Consider the following 19,729-nt stretch of genomic DNA (forward strand, 5'->3'; position numbering starts at 1 on the left):
CAAAGGCGTTCCCGTCGTACAGAAAGGCTCTGAAAGATGGGGATTGACGTCACCTCTGGGTCTCACTCCCCACACACGAGAACACTTGGAAACACTTGAGCAACAGAGACTGAACCGGGGGAAGTGCCGGTCCCAGGCAAAAGGGATTTCCAGCCTGTGTATGGACTGCTTGTATTGGGGTGAGATATCGCTGATTCCAACCCTATCTAGTTCGTTAAGCTTTGTTTGCAAGTTATGTTTAACGTCCTAGGTGACCCGCTTCAGTCTGTTTGCTCTCATTGACACTCACTACAAATCGCTCGCTCTCTACTTTAATAAACTTCTTTTATGTTTTATCCCGACCCGTGCGTTTCTGAGTGGGAAAATCGCAGCTCAGCCAGCCAAGGCTGGCGCAGACCTTCCCCGCATCGATGGATTAATGAGCTTGCCCCGGACAGACTCCTGGGCAGTGCAAGACGGTAGAATTCAGGGTCTGTACACCCGTGGGGGGGCAAGGCTGGGGAGCTGGGGAATTGGCTGGTGTTTATATAGTTGATGTACGAGTGGCTTCGGTAAAGCACTCAGGTAGCTGAGTTGGGTGTGCGGCGCCACCTGCTGTCGCGTTGGGTGATGACAGGGGCTGGCTGAGTTACCAGCAAAGCAGTGGGAGTGTTGGGGGCGCAGACTGCACCCCGGGGGTGACGACCCCTCACACCCCTAATCAAGAGCAATCAATGAAGAGCCTTTATTAGTGACAAACAGCTGGTGAATGACTCATTACAAGTAACCGTCGGCCAGGACTCACTAGCCAGCAACAGATGGCAGTGAAGGGTGGTTGACTAATGAACTGGGATAATTAAATCACAATTAAGAGGTGCTGACTTATTAATTACAATGAACAAACTGCAATAATTAAAGAGCTATGAACAGGCCAGCCGACAACTCATAGTGAAGGAACTGTGATAATTAAATAGTAATTAAAGGAGGCCAACGAACACCTTGACCTTAATGAACTTTGGTAATCAAATAGCACTGAAGAGAAGCCAATTAACGAATGCCGAATGAATTGATGCCACTGGCTATTTTCCTCCTTTGGTACCTGGGGAGGGAGTCGGGTGGAATTGAGGGGCCGGGGGGCTCATTTCAGACCCCCCCGTCCGAGCCTTGTTGTGCGTGGCCGCCGGCCAGGCCCTCCTGGCAGCGCCCCAGATGCAGCCGCAGCGCGCCCTGCAGGTGCATGCCCAGGTAGCGGGTGAACTCGTCGGGCATGGCGTGAACGCCCGGCTTGGGGGTCTGTTTGTCGTAGTAGTGGTAGGGCAGGGGCCGCCCCTCGGGGTCGGTGGGGAAGGGCCAGAAGCCGTAGAGGGTGAGGTGCTGGCACAGCTCCAGGGCGGCGTTCACCAGCATGAAGCCCGAGGAGAGGCGTTTGGCGCGCAGGCCACGGCGATGCCAGTGCCCGTCCAGCCCCGCCAGGTACTCGGGGTTCATGAAGACGGCGCGGGCCGGGGAGCCAAAGTCCTCCAGGGTGTAGAGTGCCTGGGATGAGACCGCAGCGAAGCTGATGAAGCTGAAAGCCGGGATGAGGAGCAGTGGGGCCCCGTAGGTGCCCATCGCCTCCGCGAAGGGCCGGCGCCAGCGGCTCAGTGCCCCAAACCTGCGGGCCGGGAAAGACCCCCCATCAGCTGCTGTCCTGGCATGGCCCGTCCCCCAGCGCTAGTCCCGTTCCCTCCCACAGTCGTCCCATCGCTCAGTCTTCTCTGCCCCTGATCCCATGGGGACTCTATGGCCGACCGGAGAGCTGGGGGGCTGGAGCTGGAACTTCTTTGCCCCCCGATCCCTCGGTGACCCTATGGCCAACCGGAGAGCTTGGGTCTCGGGCTGGGACTTCTCTGACCCCGATCCCACGGGGACCCTCTGGCCGACCGGAGAGCTGGGGCGGGGCTGGCATCCAGTGCCATCCTCCCTCCCCCAGGGGTCTCAATCCAGACTCCTCCCTTCCCCACCCCACAGGTCCCGATCCCTCCCCCCACTCCAATCTGGGCTCCCCTACCCCACGGCCATACCGTAAAACCAGGATGCTGGGGTTCACGGTGATAACGCTTGATTTGGTGCCCACATCCTCGGCAAAGCCCATGGGGGGCAGATTGAACCTGGAGGGGGGAGCAGGGGGAGCCTAGGGGCGTCTGGGGGACCTGGGGTTCTCCCCACTTCCTGGGGGTCCCCATAGCTCCACAGTTCCTTTCTCACAGTGCCCAGCTCAGAGACACCCCCTTGCACTCCCCCCACCCTCTGATCCCCCTCCCTCCACACCCCCCACCCTACAGAGCCCATTCCAGCCGGTATAACCGCCCCCCTCCCCCACTCTGCCCCCCTCTCCCCACCCGGCCGGCGTTACCTGATGACGAACTGGGCGCGGTCAATCTCGGGGCCACAGCCACTGTTATGGAGGATCCCCCCATTCCCCACCACGGCGCAGCTGTCGTAGGGGGCGCCCTGAAACGGGGAGCCCTGCGGGGGCGGGGGCCTGCGTCAGCACCCATCGACCATGCACAGGGCCTCTCCCACACAGGGCCCCCCTCCCAGCACTGAGATGCAGCCACCTCTGGGGTGGGGCCTGGGGGGCTGTTTATAAAGTACCCCTCACCCGGTGCTGAGATGCAGCCATCTCTGGGGTGGGGCGTGGATGATACGAAGCTGGGAGGTATTGCCAATACAGAGAGGGACCGGGAAATCCTACAGGAAGAACTAGGTGACCTTGTAAACTGGAATAATAGTAATAGGAGGAAATTTAATAGTGAAAAGTGCATTTAGGGAGTAATAACAAGAACTATTGTTATAAGCTGGGGAGGCGTCAGTTGGAAGTAACAGAGGAGGAGAAGGACCTTGGAGTATTGGTTGATCACAGGATGACTACGAGCCGCCAATGTGATATGGCTGTGAAAAAAGCTAATGCAGGCTTGGGATGCATCAGGTGAGGTATTTCCAGTAGAGATAAGGAGGTGTTAGTAGTGTTATACAAGGCACTGGTGAGACCTCATCTGAAATACTGTGTGCAGTTCTGGTCTCCCATGTTTAAGAAGGATGAATTCAAACTGGAACAGGTAGAGAGAAGGGCTACTGGGATGATCAGAGGAATGGAAAACCTGTCTCATGAAAGGAGACTCAAAAAGCTTGGCTTGTTTAGCCTAACCAAAAGAAGGCTGATGGGAGATATGATCGCTCTTTATAAATATATCAGAAGGATAAATACCAGGGAGGGAGAGGAATTATTTAAGCTTAGTACCAATGTGGACACAAGAACAAATGGATATAAACTGGCCGTCGGGAAGTTTAGACTCTAAATTAGACGAAGGTTTCTAACCATCAGAGGAGTGAAGTTCTGGAACAGCCTCCCAAGGGGAGCAGTGGGGCAAAAGACATATCTGGCTTCAAGACTAAGCTTGATAAGTTTATGGAGGGGATGGTATGATGGGATAGCCTGATATTGGCAATTAATTGGTGTTTGACTATTAGCGGTAAATATGCCCAATGGCCTGTGAGGGGATGTTAGATGTGGTGGGATCTGAGTTACTACAGAGAATTCTTTCCTGGGTGTCTGGCTGGTGAGTCTTGCTCACATGCTCAGGGTTTAACTGATCGCCCGATTTGGGGCCGGGAAGGAATTTTCCTCCAGGGCAGATTGGCAGAGGCCCTGGGGGGGTTTCACCTTCCTCTGCAGCGTGGGGCGGGGTCACTTGCTGGAGGATTCTCTGCACCTTGAGGTCTTTAAACCACGATTTGAGGACTTCAATGGCTCAGACATAGGTTAGGGGTTTGTTACAGGAGTGTGTGGGTGAGATTCTGTGGCCTGCGATGGGCAGGAGGTCAGACTAGATGATCTTAATGGTCCCTTCTGACCTTAAAGTCTATGACTCTGTGACCATGCACAGGGCCCACCTCCCAGCACTGAGATGCAGCCACCTCTGGGGTGGGGCACAGGGGGCTTGTTATACAGGGACCCATCACCCAGTGCTGAGATGCAGCCCCTTCTGGGGTGGAGTGTGGGGGGCTGGTTATACAGGGATCCATTGCCCAGTGCTGAGATGCAGCCACCTCTGGGGAGGCGCACGGGGGGCTGGTTATACAGGGACCCCTCACCCGGTGCAGAGATGCGGCCACTTCTGGGGTGGTGCGCCCTGCACTAAACCCCTGCGACCCCCCCCAGCCCAGCGCCCCCTACCTGCGGCAGGATCTCCAGCAGCGCCTCTTGCACCAGCAGCTTCTTGGCCGGCTGTCCGTCGCAGACGATCCGGGAGCCCAGCGGGGTGTTGTCCCGGGTCAGCACCAGGTCGGCAGACGCGTTACAGCAGTGCCCCAGCTGCTCCCTGCGGGGGAGAGAGGGGGTGACATGGGGGGGGGCGAAGGGGTTTGGGGCACAGCGGGACGTTGGGGACTGTACAGTGGGGGTGGGGGGTACCTGTACCGGCCCAGGGCGCGGGCGTTATATGCCCAGGGGCAGCTCTGCATCAGCTTCAGCCGCCTCCAGATCCAGGCCTCGTGCAGCCTGGGGCAGAGAGACAGAGAGTCACTGACCTGCCGGTAATCGGTGTAAGTCGTGTCTCCCCCCGCCGCGGGTGCCTCAGTTTCCCCTGTGTTTGGCATGGCCGCCCAGCGGGGGCAGGGCGCCGTTCACAAGGGAAGCCAAGCCCCAGCTCAGTGGGGCGCTCCAAGAGCCCATTCCAAAGGGGGGGGCATAGCCCCAATCCTGTGGGTCCATGACCTCCCCCCCCAGCACCCTACCCCAGCCACAGGCCTGCCCCCAGCCACACTTGCCTCACGGGGAGGACGCGCTGGCTCAGTTCCTGCCCCAGCTCCCGGCACTGCTCTGCGTCCATCCCCGTGGCCTCAGGGCTGGAAAGGAAGCGGTGGGGTTAACTACGGAAAGGAGACACTCCCTGGGGGGGCTTCCATCCAACCCCCCAGAACTCCCCGATCCATAAAAACACCCATCCATCCCCCACAGCTGCCACATCCATCCCCCCAAAGCCCATGCCAGCGTTTCTCCACTCTCTGCCCCACTGAGTCCCACACCCCCCAGCACCCACGCCCCATCTCCCCCCACACACACACCTGGGCTTCGGGGTGCAGGCTGTGGGCCAGCCGATCCCTGGCTCGGACGCTGCTGTAGGACCAGCAAATGAGGCTGTTTCCACTGGCGGGGGGACACGGCTCGGGGGGCACAGAGACATTAACATCAGCCAAGAGAGAGAGAACCCAGGAGTCCTGGCTCCCAGCCCCCCTGCTCTAACCCACCAGCCCCCACTCTCCTCCCAGAGCCAGGGAGAGAACCCAGGAGTCCTGGCTCCCAGCCCCCACCCCTCCCCCCGCTCTAACCCACCAGCCCCCACTCCCCTCCCAGAGCCGGGGAGAGAACCCAGGGCTCCTGGCTCCCGGCCCCCCACTCACTCACCTCTGAAGCCTCCACAGCACAGAGAGGCTGAAGCTGAGGGTGATGCCCACGGCCAGCACCAGCGCCCAGCTCTGTCTCCGCAGCATCCTCGGGGGGCCCACCATGGCGCTCACTGTGGGGGGAGCAGGGCAGATGAGACACATTCACACACCATGGGGGAATCCACCGGGCACGGCCTCCCTGGGGTGCCCCTCCTCCGCCCTGGCCTCCTGGATATCATAGGCTGGGAGCCAGGACTCCTGGGTTTTCTCCCTGGCTCCGGGAGGGGAGTGGGGGCTGGTGGTTAGAGCAGGGTGGGAGGGCTGGGAGCCGGATAGAGGTAACCATGTTAGCTGGGAGTGGAGCATATGGCCAGGGGACACCTCCCCCCACCAGAGAAAGGGTTGGGGGGGCCCATGGGATGGCAAGATACTGACTCAGACCCCCCACTCCACTCCCGGGAATCAGTGGGGAAGGAGGGAGGACTGAGGTCAGCTCCTGCCCAGGACCCCAGGACAGTGTTTCTCCACCCAGGGACCCACCACCCGGGGCGCCAGGATGTGTCAAGGGGTTGTGTGGGGGCTCCTGCCCCCACGGGGCGGGCTGGGCCCCCTCCCTACTCCGGGCCCTGTGACCTCTGGGCTCCTGGAGCCGCTCAGGAGTGGCCCAACCGGAGTCCGGGTAGGAGAGCCAAGGCCCCACCCCGCACAATGGAGCTGCTGTGGGGGAGAGAACCCAGGAGTCCTGGCTCCCAGCCCCCCTGCTCTAACCACCAGCCTCCACTCCCCTCCCAGAGCTGAGGAGAGAACCCAGGAGTCCTGGTGCCCAGCCCCCTGCTCTAACCACCAGCCCCCACTCCACTCCCAGAGCTGGGGAGAGAACCCAGGAGTCCTGGCTCCCAGCCCCCCGTGCTCTAACCAGCAGCCCCCACTCCCCTCCCAGAGCCAGGGAGAGAACCCAGGAGACCTGGCTCCCAGCCCCTCCCTCCCCCCCGCTCAAACCACCAGCCCCCACTCCCCTCCCAGAGGCAGGGAGAGAACCCAGGAGTCCTGGCTCCCAGCCCCCACTCCCTCCACCCCCTGCCAAGCCAGGGGGAGGACCCAGGCGTCCAGGCTCACCCTGGGGCGCAGCACATGGGCAGGGTTGGCTCCTTCCTGTGCTGCCTCCCTCTGGCTCCCCCTGCAGCCTGGGTGGGAACATCCCGGGGGGCGTCTCCCGGGCTGGGCGGGGCCGGGACAGGATGTGCCAAGCCCCACCCGGGCTCCCACCTGCTCCCCACATCCCGGGAGGTCCTCGACCCCCATCCTGCCCCAGGTCCCACCCCCGCTGCAAGCCCCGCCTCTTCCCGCCCCTCCCCCCCCAGCGCCTCCTGCCCGCCATGGAACAGCTGATGGCGCTGGAGGAGTCGGCACTGGGGGGAGCTGAGCACCGTGGGGCCGCCAGCCCCAGAGCATCCCCAGCCTCTGAACCCAGCACAGGAGGCTCTCTGGGCCCCCCAGGCCTCACCGTATATCTAGGGCTGCATCCAGGGGGGCTCTGTCCACTCTGTCCCCCACTCCAGAGCCCCCGTCCGTCCAGCCAAGCCCCCATATCATTTCCCCTAACAGCTGCTCCCCCGTCCCGTGTCCTCCGTCCCCGGTAAACAGGTCGGGGTCCCCTCCCCTCCGCCCGTATCCTCTCACCGGCCAAGCTGGGGTGACCTCCTGAGCACCCGGTAGCTGGGCTCCCCCATCTCCAGGCCGTGGTCCGGGGTCCCGGCTGCCAGGTTGCACCTGGTCCCCTGCAACAACAACTCCCTCTGCCGTCCCCTGGTTACACACACCCACCCACGGCACGCAGGGGAAACTGAGGCAGGCCCCGCTCTCCCAGCAAAACACGAAGAAACCCCCCACCGCACCCCCCGTTTCATCCCAGAATCCAACCAGAGAGTCCAAACACCAATACAGCGAGGAAAGGTGGGGTCTGCCCGTCGGCCTGCTGGCTTCGGGGGCCTTTTGGGAGCCAGGTTTTCAGACGTCTGTCGGGAGCTGGGATTTGCTTTGTTGCTTTGCTGCAGGAGCAGGGCGTCTCCCGTCATGGTTTGACCCTAGAAATTGGGCGTTGAGCGTTCCCAACCCTTGTCCTTTCTCACGCCTGGGTTTCCAACCTACGAGCCCCAGTGCAACCAACTCCTGCAAGGTCTCCACCAGGGCGCAGGGAGGGGGTAGCGAGGGGCTGTGTGAGGGCAGGGGGTAGCTCAGGGTGCAGGGAGGGGGTCGCTAGGGGCTGTGTGAGGACAGGGAGGGGGTAGCTCAGGGTGCAGGGAGGAGGGTAGCTGGGGGCTGTGTGAGGGCAGGGGGAAGTTCAGATGCAGGGAGGGGGTCGCTAGGGGCTGTGTGAGGGCAGGGGGAAGTTCAGATGCAGGGAGGGGGTCGCTAGGGGCTGTGTGAGGGCAGGGGAAAGTTCAGATGCAGGGAGGGGGTCGCTAGGGGCTGTGTGACGGCAGGGGGAAGTTCAGATGCAGGGAGGGGGTCACTAGGGGCTGTGTGAGGGCAGGGGGTAGCTCAGGGTGCAGGGAGGGGGTCACTAGGGGCTGTGTGAGGGCAGGGGGTAGCTCAGGGTGCAGGGAGGGGGTCACTAGGGGCTGTGTGAGGGCAGGGGGTAGCTCAGGGTGCAGGGAGGGGGTAGCTAGGGGCTGTGTGAGGGCAGGGGGTAGCTCAGGGCGCAGGGAGGGGGTCACTAGGGGCTGTGTGAGGGCAGGGGGTAGCTCAGGGCGCAGGGAGGGGGTAGGTAGGGGCTGTGTGAGGGCAGGGGATAGCTCAGGGCGCAGGGAGGGGGTCGCTAGGGGCTGTGTGAGGGCAGGGGGTAGCTCAGGGCGCAGGGAGGGGGTCGCTAGGGGCTGTGTGAGGGCAGGGGGTAGCTCAGGGCGCAGGGAGGGGGTCGCTAGGGGCTGTGTGAGGGCAGGGGGTAGCTCAGGGCGCAGGGAGGGGGTCGCTAGGGGCTGTGTGAGGGCAAGGGGTAGCTCAGGGCGCAGGGAGGGGGTCGCTAGGGGCTGTGTGAGGGCAGGGGGTAGCTCAGGGCGCAGGGAGGGGGTCGCTAGGGGCTGTGTGAGGGCAGGGGGTAGCTCAGGGCGCAGGGAGGGGGTCGCTAGGGGCTGTGTGAGGGCAGGGGATAGCTCAGGGTGCAGGGAGGGGGGTAGCTCAGGGTGCAGGGAGGGGGTAGCTGGGGGCTGTGTGAGGGCAGGGGTTGCTCGGGGTGCACGGAGGGGGAAGCTAGGGGCCATGTGAGGGCAGGGAGGGGGTAGCTCAGGGCACAGGGAGGGTTTGAGGGGGGGCTGGAGCTGCCAGGCCGGCCCTGGGCTCCGTTCCCGGTTGGCACCGTTTGGGGGAACTCCGCAGGGTGGGCCGAGGGGTGCACTCTGCCAGCCCGGGACACGACAGGCGGGGGGAGGTGCTGTGACAAACTGGGACTGTTCTTAATGTGGTCTTTGAATGCTGAGTGGGGAGTGTTGGCTGGGAAAGCAGGGGAGGTTGGCTACGATGGTCTGCATTGGGGGATGGGAAACTGGCCTTGAGGGAAGACATGGGAGCATGTAACAGGAGAACCCAGGAAGGGGTTAGAGGCCAGGTGACACCTTTGCCCGGGAAACTGAACAAAGGCTGTGGGAGGGGTCACTGAAGGGAGAGTTTCAGGAGCTGGCTGGTGGAATGGTTGGGAGGCAGATGGGGCTCTGACCTCCCAAGGGGGCTGTGGGGCTCTGGGACCCCAAGATGGACCTAACTGGGGGGGATCCTGTTGTCTGTGCCTGCAAGACCTGTCTTGGACTGTGTTCCTGTCGTCTAAATAAACCTTCTGCTTTACTGGCTGGCTGAGAGTCATGGTGAATCGCAAGTAGCCAGGGGTGCAGGGCCTTGTATCCCCCCACACTCCGTGACAACTGGTGGTAGTGGTGGGATCTACTGCACCCCGTGGATGGCGCTTCCTGCAGTAAGTGACTGGGGAGCAGTAAAACGAAGAGGGATCGACGGGGACCAGGTGGGCTGAAGAGTCAGAGAGAGACGCTTCAGGGGGCGATTAACCCCTGGGAGTGTGTGACCAGAGAGAAGGACTGTTGCAGTAACAGGGTCCCCCAGGGATCGCAGCGAGCGGTCCTGGGGCAGAGGAGTCTGCAGCTCGACCCTGGCAGAGAGGTGGTGACCTGAAGAAGGGCTGGCACCCTAGGGGTCCCCCTGGAACGGTGGAAAGCGGAGAGCACAGGCCGGCGAGTGGCCAGCAGGAGGATGGATGCTAAACGCCTTAAGAGCGACCTGGTGGAGCTGTGCAGGCAGAGGGGGCTGCGCACTGGGAGGTCCAGCAAAGAACAGCTAATTGCCCAACTGGAGGAGAGGGATCGCTTGGATGAACCGAGCCCTGTCCCTGAGGGAAGCCGCCCGGCGGATGCAGCGTGGGCCCCGGGGCCTGACATGGCTGGGAGGGGTCAGACTGCTGCCAAGGACATCCCGAGACCCTGCCTACTTATACCTAGGGGAGGAGTTGGGGAAGCCCAGCGAATACCGAGGGCACCCTGACCCCGGCGGCCAGCAGGGGATCATCCCGGCGGAGCTCCCCGTCCCGGGAGCGGATGCGACTGGACTATGACAGTGAGCTGAGACTGAAAGAGCTCGAGTTAAGGCAGCAAAAGAACTGAAGCAGGAGCGGGAAGAGAAGGAGAACCAACGTCAGCATGAGGAGAAACAACGTCAGCATGAGCAGGAAGAGAAGGAGAACCAACGTCAGCAGGAGGAAAAACAGTCAGACCCGCTCTATCACTAAAAGTATCATCAGTTCCGAGTAGGTCAGCAGAAAAGCTGCGAATGGTCCCTGAACTTTGGGGAACCAAAGAGAGGAACCACACACAACACTGAACAGGTTTATCCGTCATCTGCAACCGGTTGGCAACCGCAGGGTCCACCACTACTTGGAAGTCGCTAAGAGAGCCTAGGTTGGCAGTTTTGGAGTGAGATCATCCTTATTAATATCCATAGAAAGTAAGTGTGATAATCCACTAACCTAGAGGAGAAGGGTCCTGTGACGGTGCTGCCCATGGGAGCCTCCTGAGGTCACTCAATCAGGGTGAACAGCAAACAAAACTGGTCAGACAAACCCCAAACGCTGGTGGCTATTCCAATACTTAGGTTTACCAAACCCGCACAAAACAGCTTCTGTAGTACATCACTGGTTACTCAGAAGTCCAAACAACGCAGTTCCCTTAAAGTACCCAGCCTCAGGCCTCCGTCCAGACACACCTGTCAGATATGATGATGATTACTGAAAGTTTTATCTCATATTGTGACAAAGTGGGGGATTTTCTTGTGTTTTTCTTGTTTTCGGTGGGGTTTCACTGGTTTGCATGCGGAGGGGGTGGGACTCCGTTTCCCTGGGTGTTACTGGTTTAACAAGGGGAGGGGAGAGGGAGTTTGTTGTTACAGAGGACCGGAGAGGGAACTTGGGACCCCAGCCAATGGCCTGGAGGATGGATACCCCGGCGACCAGTGACCTGAGACCCGGACTCGGAGGCCCAGCTCAGGAGTTGCAGCCGGTTCTGGCCAGTGGAGGACAATGGGCTGCAGAGTGAGTAGGGTTACCATATTTCAGCGAGCAAAAAAGAGGACGGGAGGAGCCCCGCCCTAGCCCCGCCCCTGCCCCTCCCACTTCCCGCCCCCCCCCTGACCTCCCAACCCTCCCCCCGTTCCTTGTCCCCTGACTACCCCCTCCTGGGACCCCTGCCCCTAACTGCCCCCCAGGACTATCTAAGCCTCCCTGCCTCTTGTCCCCTGACTGCCCCAACCTTTATCCACACCCCCACCCCCAGACAGACCCCTGGGACTCCCACGCCCCATCCAACCACTCCCCACCCCCTGACAGCCCCCCCCCAGAACTCCCAACCCATCTAAACCCCTCTGCTCCCTGTCCCCTGACTGCTCCGATCCCTCTCCGCACTCCTGCCCCCTGACAGCCCCCCCCAGAACTCCCAACCCATCTAAACCCCTCTGCTCCCTGTCCCCTGACTGCTCCGATTCCTCTCCGCACTCCTGCCCCCTGACAGCCCCCCCCAGAACTCCCAACCCATCTAAACCCCTCTGCTCCCTGTCCCCTGACTGCTCCGATCCCTCTCCCCACTCCTGCCCCCTGACAGCTCCCCCCCAGAACTCCCAGCCCCCTACCCCCCCCCCCGCTCCTTGTCCCCTGACTGCCCCCTCCTGGGACCCCTGCTCCTAACTGCCCTCCAGAACCCCACCCCCTACCTAAGACTCCCTGTTCCTTGTCCCCTAACTGCCCCCTCCTAAGACCCCCCCCCAACTGCCCACCAGGACCCTACCCCCTACCTGTACCCTGACTGCCCAAAACTTTCTCCATTCCCCCCAAAAAGCCCCCCCCCGTTTCTTGACTGCCCCCTCCAGAACCTCCCTGCCCCTTCTCCTGCCCCCCTTACCCTGCTGCTCAGAACAGGGTGTTGGGCTCTGTGCGAGCCGGACACGTGGCTGAGCTCCCCAGCACAACAAAACCCGGTCCCTGGCCCTGCACAACAAAACCCGGTCCCTGGTCCGGACCGGACTGCAGGGGAGAGCTGCCCTTGTATCAGCACAAAGTGCTCTCGCTCCCGTTTTGCTACGCTGCATGGCAGAAACCGCTCCCAGTTGCAAAAGGGGAGGGCTGCACTTTGTGCTGAGACACTTGCTCAGAATGCAGGGCGGAGCTCCTCTCCAGCTGCTCCGGAGTCCAGCCCGGGACTTTCCTGCAGCCCTCCCAGCCGCTCTCTCTGCTGTGCCGGGGGAGGGGGAAATCCCGGACATTGTGAGTGCTTTACAAATTCCCCCCGGACGCTATTTTTAGCACAAAAAGGAGGACATGTCCGGGTAAATCCGGACGAATGGTAACCCTAAGAGTGAGGACCCAGTGATCTAACCAGCCGGTTCCAGCCAGAGGACAGAAGAGAGGAGAGGAGGCCCCAGTTTACAACCCTGTTTACCTGGAGAGAAGACAATGGACAGAGGCGGGGCCTGGGGCCAGTGATCTCAGAGGCCCAGCTGGGAAGCAGGGAGGCTTGGGGCTGGAGAGGGGGAGCAGGCAGAGCCCACCTGGATGCAGAGAGACTGGGATGTGCTGGGCTGAGGGAGGCCAAGCCTGAGGCCCTGAGAGTTTCCTGTGCTGTGTTCAACTCTCAATAAACCCTTCTGTTTTACGCTGGCTGAGAGTCACTCTGGTCTAGAGAATGGGGGTGGGGGCATCGTCCCCTTCGGGGGTGGAGGCCCGGGGGGCAGAGCGAGGGGACTCCCTGAGGGGGACCCACGGCAGAGACGGACATGCTAAGGCTCAGAGAGGTGCGGCTCCAGGAGGTGGAGGGGCCTGACCCCGAGAGAGAGTGGACCCCCGAGAAGGGCTGTCACACTGAAAGGGGCACCCCCCACACACACACATAGACCACACGGGGCCAAGAGTGGGCACAATCTGTAAGTCCATGACACATATAAAAGAAAAGGTTCTTCCAATCCCAAAGGATCAGCCACATACCCAGGTCCAATTATAACTTAGATCTTAGCCAATTCTTATTAACTAAACTAAAATTTATTTAAAAAGAAAAGAGAGCGAGTGTTGGTTAAAAGATCAATATACAGACAGACTTGACTTCAATTCTTGAGGTTCAGATACACAGCAGAGATGAGCTTGTAGTTGCCAAAAGTCCTTTTAGAAATAGTCCAGAGGTTATAGTCCAATGTCCATATCCAGGGTGATTCCAGTCGGTGACTGGGGATCTCAGTCCTTATGGCTTAAGGTTTCCCCCTCTTGAAACCCAAAGCAGATCTGAGCTGAAGCAGACAGAAGAAAACAAGAGGCTCAACTTTCCTCCTACATATCCTGGCAATTAGCACAGGGTCATTTATCCATTAAACAGTTCAGCTACTGGTTACCACAACCTTCAAAGAGACATCGAGACAATAATACTATTTCCCTCCAGTGTCTTCCTAAATGTGAATATTCCTTTTTTGATCTTTGAATCAAAGCTATTGCAATAGACAAGACTTGTTTGCTGACATCACAAGCCCTGAGCAAACACCTGCCTTTCTATCTCTAACAATGCCGGCTGCATTTCACAGCTCTCTTCATTTGCAGATCTTCCTAACCAGGCTCTGAAGTTCGGCCACGGGTCAGGTCAGTCTGTGAGTTAATTACCGTAACTCTTTCTGGCCCTGTCACCTTTCAATGAGATATTATATTACACTCCTAACGTCACAGGTCCCCGTACAGTTCTTAGGATATGGAAATAAGATTTGGGTATAGTAGGTTGGGCCTGAGTTACATAGCGTCAGGATCCTATAAAATACCTGGTAAGGAAGAGGCAGGAGGCTCTTCTAGCACCGGAAGCTTTGGTTTCTTGGAGTGTTTTTTCCAGGAGCTCTTTCTTGTCTTTGTTCTCCTCTATTCTCCAGACTCTCCTTTATCTATCAAGCTATTCGATCTTCCCTTACGCTGTGAGCTCAGCTGTGCAGTACAGTACAACCACCCAACCTTCGTAACCATTGGGGAAGCAGAACCATCGCATTATCCGGCCTGCCAGGAGTGAGGCTGCTCCTTCATCTCCAGGACCCCCATCTTCAGCCCCCACTGGGGGTCCGAGGGGCCTGAGCCCAGGAGACTCCGCGCAGACATATAGGCCAGGGCCAGGAGTGGGAGCCTGTCCTCCACCCCACCCATCTGGCTGACAGTGTCTATGGCCTTGGGACCCAGCAAGGGGGCTAGATACCGGGGCTTTTCCGCAGGGTCCCCCTGGTTCAAATCACCAGCCTGCTCGAAGGCTGTGCGGTGGGCATCCACATCCGCCCCTCCTTAACCAGGGGCAGCAATTTAGTGTCGAGGTTCCCTGTGGAACTGGCAGCCCGGGGTCTATCCCCACTCACCACTGGGGAGCCCCCTATGCCTCTCCGCTCCACCATCGCCAGTCCATGCTGCCGTTGCTTTTCCTAGATACTTAAGAAATGCATAGGGGAAACTGAGGCACGCACACAGAGAGTGGACCCCCGAGAAGGGCTGTCGCACTGAAAGGGGCACCCCCCATGGACCGCACGGGGCCAAGAGTGGGCATGATCTGTGAGTCTGTGACAAACATAAAACAAGTTTATTAAACTACAGAGAGTGTAGCCCGTAGGATTATTTTGTTAGCTATTATATCCTACTAATCCAGCCAGCCGTATCAAAGAATGTGTTTCTTTTTCTGAATTCATCCATTTCATTCTTATATTTTATCCGTATTCATTCCTTTGAATTTAGGGTGTGTTCAGGCATCTGTTTCCTAAGAATAAGTTTTGCTGAAATTCAAGAAACCAACCAGCCTGTAAGATCCGGTCAGACCTGCTCTATCGCTAAAAGTATCATCAGTTCCGAGTAGGTCAGCAGAAAAGCTGCCAATGGTCCCTGAACTTTGGGGAACCAAAGAGAGGAACCACACACAACACTGAACAGGTTTATCCGGCATCTGCAACCGGTTGGTAACCGCAGGGTCCATCACTACTTGGAGGTCACCAAGAGAGCCTAGGTTGGCAGTTTTGGAGAGAGATCATCCTTATTAATATCCATAGAAAGTAAGTGTGATAATCCACTAACTTAGAGGAGAAGGGTCCCCATACAGTTCTTAGGATATGGAAATAAGATTTGGGTATAGTAGGTTGGGCCTGAGTTACATAGCATCAGGATCCTATAAAATACCTGGTAAGGAAGAGTCAGGAGGCTCTTCTAGCACCGGAAGCTTTGGTTTCTTGGAGTGTTTTTTCCAGGAGCTCTTTCTTGTCTTTTTTCTCCTCTATTCTACAGACTCTCCTTTATCTCTCAAGCTATTCGATCTTCCCTTACGCTGTCAGCTCAGCTTGTGCAGTGCAGTACAACCACCCAACCTTCGTAACCATTGGGGAAGCAGAACCATCGCATTATCCGGCCTGCCAGGAGTGAGGCTGCTCCTTCATCTCCAGGACCCCCATCTTCCACCCCCACTGGTGGTCCGAGGGGCCTGAGCCCAGGAGACTCCGCGCAGACATATAGGCCAGGGCCAGGAGTGGAAGCCTGTCCTCCACCCCACCCATCTGGCTGACAGTGTCTATGGCCTTGGGACCCAGCAAGGGAGCTAGATACTGGGGCTTTTCCGCAGGGTCCCCCTGGTTCAAATCACCAGCCTGCTCGAAGGCCGTGCGGTGGGCATCCACATCCCCCCCCTCCTTCACCAGGGGCAGCAATTTAGTGTCGAGGTTCCCTGTGGAACTGGCAGCCCGGGGTCTATCCCCACTCACCCCTGGGGAGCCCCCTATGCCTCTCCGCTCCACCATCTCCAGGCCATGCTGCTGTTGCTTTTCCTAGATACTTAGGAAATGCATAGGGGAAACTGAGGCACGCACACAGCCCCAGAGAGAACATCAAGAACAGTCCCACTTCGTCACAGGAGGTCCTTACAGACCAGGGGTCTAACTTCATGTCAATCCTGCTCCAGTGCTTGTGGGAGAAGTGTGGGGTCCGACACACCTGGGTCTCGGCATACCACCCTCAGTCCAACAGGCTGGTGGAGAGGTTCAATGGGACCCTAAAGAGGGTGCTGAAAACCTTTATGGACCAGCATTCGCAGGACTGGGACAAGTATTTGCCCCACCTGCTGTTTGCATATAGGGAAGTACCCCAGGAATCCACAGGGTTCTCCCCTTTCGAGTTGCTGTACGGGAGGGGGGTGAGGGGGCCCCTGGACTTGATGAGGGCAGAGTGGGAGGGAAAGGCCTCTCCTGATGGGGAATCAGTAGTAGAGTATGTACTGGGACTTTCTGGGAAAGGCTCGTGGAGCTCATGGGCTTGGCTAGGGGAAACCTAGCAAGGGCCCAGAGGAAGCAGAAGGCTGGGACGACCGCTCAGCCCGTGCCCGTTCATATGCTACCGGGGACCAGGTGATGCTCCTCATCCCCGTGAGGAAGAACAAGCTGCAACCGCCTGGGACGGCCCCTTCACAGTCATCAGACAGGTAAACGAGGTGAACTATGTAGTGGAACTGTCCAACCGGGCTCACAGCCACTGGGTGTATCATGCCAACATGATGAAACCGTACTGGGACAGGAAGAAGTTGGTGCTGGCTGTGTGTGGGCAGTGGGAGGAGAAAGGAGAGGACCCCCTGGTAGGACTCCTCCCTGAGGCTGGGGCTAACCCCTCGCTGGAATCAATCCCCCTCTCAGACCAGCTAACCCCTGCCCAGCAGGCAGAGATCAGAGAGGTGCTGCATTCATACCGGCAGCTGTTCTCCAGCCGGCCTGGGCTCACTAACCTGGCTGTCCACCGGGTGGAGACAGGAACCAACCCTCCCCTCAGGTGTTCCCCATTCAGGGTCACTGGGAAAACAGCCCAGGACCTGGAGAGAGAGGTTGGGGACATGCTGGCTTTAGGGGTGATCCAGCCATCCGCCAGCCCCTGGGCCTCACCTGTGGTGCGGGTCCCCGAGAAGGACAGGTCGATCCGGTTCTGTGTGGACTATCGGAAGCTCAATGCCATCACTGTGTCCAATGCCTACCCCATGCCTAGGACCGATGAGATCCTAGACAAGTTGGGGGGCGCCTGGTACCTCACAACCATGGATCTTACCAAAGGCTACTGGCAGGTGCCTTTGGACCTGGAGGCCAGGGCGAAGTCTGCCTTCACCACCCCAATAGGGCTCTTCAAGTTCCTGGTCCTGCCTTTCGGTCTCAAGGGGGCACCTGCTACCTTCCAGCGCCTGGTGGATCAGTTACTAAGGGGGATGGAGGGCTTTGCTCTAGCGTATATTGACGATATCTGTGTCTTTAGCCAGAGCTGGGAGGAACATGTGTCCCAGGTGAGGAGGGTGCTGGGTCGCCTCCAGGATGAGGGACTTACCATAAAAGCTGAAAAGTGCAAGGTGAGGATGGCAGAGGTTTCATATCTGGGCCACAAGGTGGGGGGTGCCCACCTGAAGCTGGAGCCAACCAAAGTGGAGGCAATCCAGGATTGGCCCGTTCCCCAGACTAAGAAGCAGATCCAGGCTTTCATTGGGATGGTGGGGTACTACCGGAGGTTTGTGCCCCACTTTAGCTCGCTGGCAGCTCCCCTCACGGAGCTGTGCAGGAAGGGAAAGCCGGACAAGGTGGTCTGGGCCGAGCAGTGCCAGAAGGGGGCACTTATCCAGGGCCCGGTGCTGGTAAACCCAGATTTTAACAAGCCCTTCCTGGTGTTCACTGACGCCTCGGACACAGGGCTGGGGGCGGTACTGATGCAAACTGATACTAAGGGGGAGAGACACCCTATTGTGTACCTGAGCAAGAAGCTGCTGCCCCGGGAGCAGCACTATACAGCCATAGAGAAGGAATGCCTGGCCATGGGGGGGGGCGCTTAAAAAACTGCAGCCGTATCTATTTGGGCGGCGCTTCACCGTGTGCACCGACCATTTGCCCTGACGTGGCTAAATCAATGAAAGGGGCTAATGCCAAGCTGCTGAGATGGAGTCTGCTCCTCCAGGGGTATGACATGGAGGTGGTCTATGTGAGGGGGAGTGCCAATGTTATAGCAGATGCTTTATCACGGGGCGGGGGCCCTGAACTTCCCCAGGTCACTGGCTAAGTGACCCTGCTCCGTTCAACCTCGAAGGGGGGAGAGATGAGACAGAGTGGGGGATTTTCTTGGTTTTTCCTTGTTTTCCAATGGTTTGCATGCAGAGGGGGTGGGACTCAGTGTCCCTGGGTGTTACTGGTTTAATGAGGGGAGGGGAGAGGGAGTTTGTTGTTGCAGAGGACAGGAGAGAGAACTTGGGACCCCGGCCAATGGGCTAGAGGATGGAGACCCCAGCGACTGGTGACCTGGTGACCGAGAGGCCCAGCTCAGGAGTCGCAGCCGGTTCTGGCCAGTGGGAGGACAATGGGCTGTGGGGAGAGGACCCCGGTGACCTGACCAGCTGGTTCCAGCCAGAGGACAGAAGAGGGGAGAGGAGGCCCAGGCGACCCTGTTTATCTGGAGAGAAGACAATGGACAGAGGCAGGGCTTGGGGCCGGTGATATCAGATACCCAGCTGGAAAGCAGGGGGGCTCTGGGCTGGAGGGGGGGGACAGGCAGAGCCCACCTGGATGCAGGGGAGACTGGGATGTGCTGGGCTGAGGGAGACCAGGCCCGGAGAGTTTCCTGTGCTATGTTCAATGCTCAATAAAACCTCCTGTGTTACGCTGGCTGAGAGTCACTCCGGTCTAGAGAACGGGGGTGGGGGCATTGTCCCCTTCGGGGGGTGGAGGCCCGGGGATGCAGAGTGAGGGGACTCCCTGAGGGGGCCCACGGCAAGAGATGGATGTGCTAAGGCTCCAAGAGGTGCGGCTCCAGGAGGTGGAGGGGCCTGACCTCGGGAGAGAGTGGACCCCCCGAGAAGGGCTGTCGCACTGAAAGGGGCACCCCCACATGGACCGCACGGGGCCAAGAGTGGGCACGATCTGTGAGTCTGTGACAAACATAAAACAAGTTTATTAAACTACAGAGAGTGTAGCCCGTAGGATTATTTTGTTAGCTATTATATCCTACTAATCCAGCCAGCCGTATCAAAGAAAACATTTCTTTCTGAATTCATCCATTTCATTCTTATATTTTATCCGTATTCATTCCTTTGAATTTAGGGTGTGTTCAGGCATCTGTTTCTTAAGAATAAGTTTTGCTGAAATTCAAGAAACCAACCAGCCTGTAAGATCCGGTCAGACCTGCACTATCGCTAAAAGTATCATCAGTTCCGAGTAGGTCAGCAGAAAAGCTGCCAATGGTCCCTGAACTTTGGGGAACCAAAGAGAGGAACCACACACAACACTGAACAGGTTTATCCGGCATCTGCAACCGGTTGGTAACCGCAGGGTCCATCACTACTTGGAGGTCACCAAGAGAGCCTAGGTTGGCAGTTTTGGAGAGAGATCATCCTTATTAATATCCATAGAAAGTAAGTGTGATAATCCACTAACCTAGAGGAGAAGGGTCCCCATACAGTTCTTAGGATATGGAAATAAGATTTGGCTATAGTAGGTTGGGCCTGAGTTACATAGCGTCAGGATCCCATAAAATACCTGGTAAGGAAGAGTCAGGAGGCTCTTCTAGCACCGGAAGCTTTGGTTTCTTGGAGTGTTTTTTCCAGGAGCTCTTTCTTGTCTTTGTTCTCCTCTATTCTCCAGACTCTCCTTTATCTATCAAGCTATTCGATCTTCCCTTACGCTGTGAGCTCAGCTGTGCAGTACAGTACAACCACCCAACCTTCGTAACCATTGGGGAAGCAGAACCATCGCATTATCCGGCCTGCCAGGAGTGAGGCTG

The 19,729-nt window shown here is 58.4% G+C and overlaps 1 protein-coding gene across 3 annotated transcripts; it reads right to left on the minus strand.

Annotated features, from left to right (window-relative positions):
- Nucleotides 1-704: 704 nt before the first annotated feature.
- Nucleotides 705-10,949, minus strand: LOC101948935 (alpha-2,8-sialyltransferase 8E-like). 3 transcript variants are annotated; one of them, XM_024112573.3, is made up of 9 exons: nucleotides 6,526-6,674; nucleotides 5,429-5,540; nucleotides 5,089-5,187; nucleotides 4,792-4,869; nucleotides 4,436-4,522; nucleotides 4,199-4,343; nucleotides 2,375-2,487; nucleotides 2,043-2,129; nucleotides 705-1,633 (listed from the first exon to the last, which is right to left on the minus strand). In XM_024112573.3, exons 1-9 carry the CDS (start codon nucleotides 6,605-6,607, stop codon nucleotides 1,123-1,125), a joined length of 1,314 nt encoding a protein of 437 aa, XP_023968341.2. In that variant the 5' UTR covers nucleotides 6,608-6,674; the 3' UTR covers nucleotides 705-1,122. The 3 variants fall into 3 exon arrangements, with proteins under 3 accessions (XP_023968341.2, XP_065426090.1, XP_065426089.1); XM_065570018.1 differs by lacking the exons at nucleotides 2,043-2,129; nucleotides 6,526-6,674 and adding an exon at nucleotides 10,436-10,949; XM_065570017.1 differs by lacking the exon at nucleotides 2,043-2,129.
- Between the last annotated feature and the right edge of the window lie 8,780 nt (nucleotides 10,950-19,729).

Source organism: Chrysemys picta, chromosome 16, assembly GCF_011386835.1.
Source record: "Chrysemys picta bellii isolate R12L10 chromosome 16, ASM1138683v2, whole genome shotgun sequence".
Classification (NCBI taxonomy): Eukaryota; Metazoa; Chordata; order Testudines; family Emydidae; genus Chrysemys; species Chrysemys picta.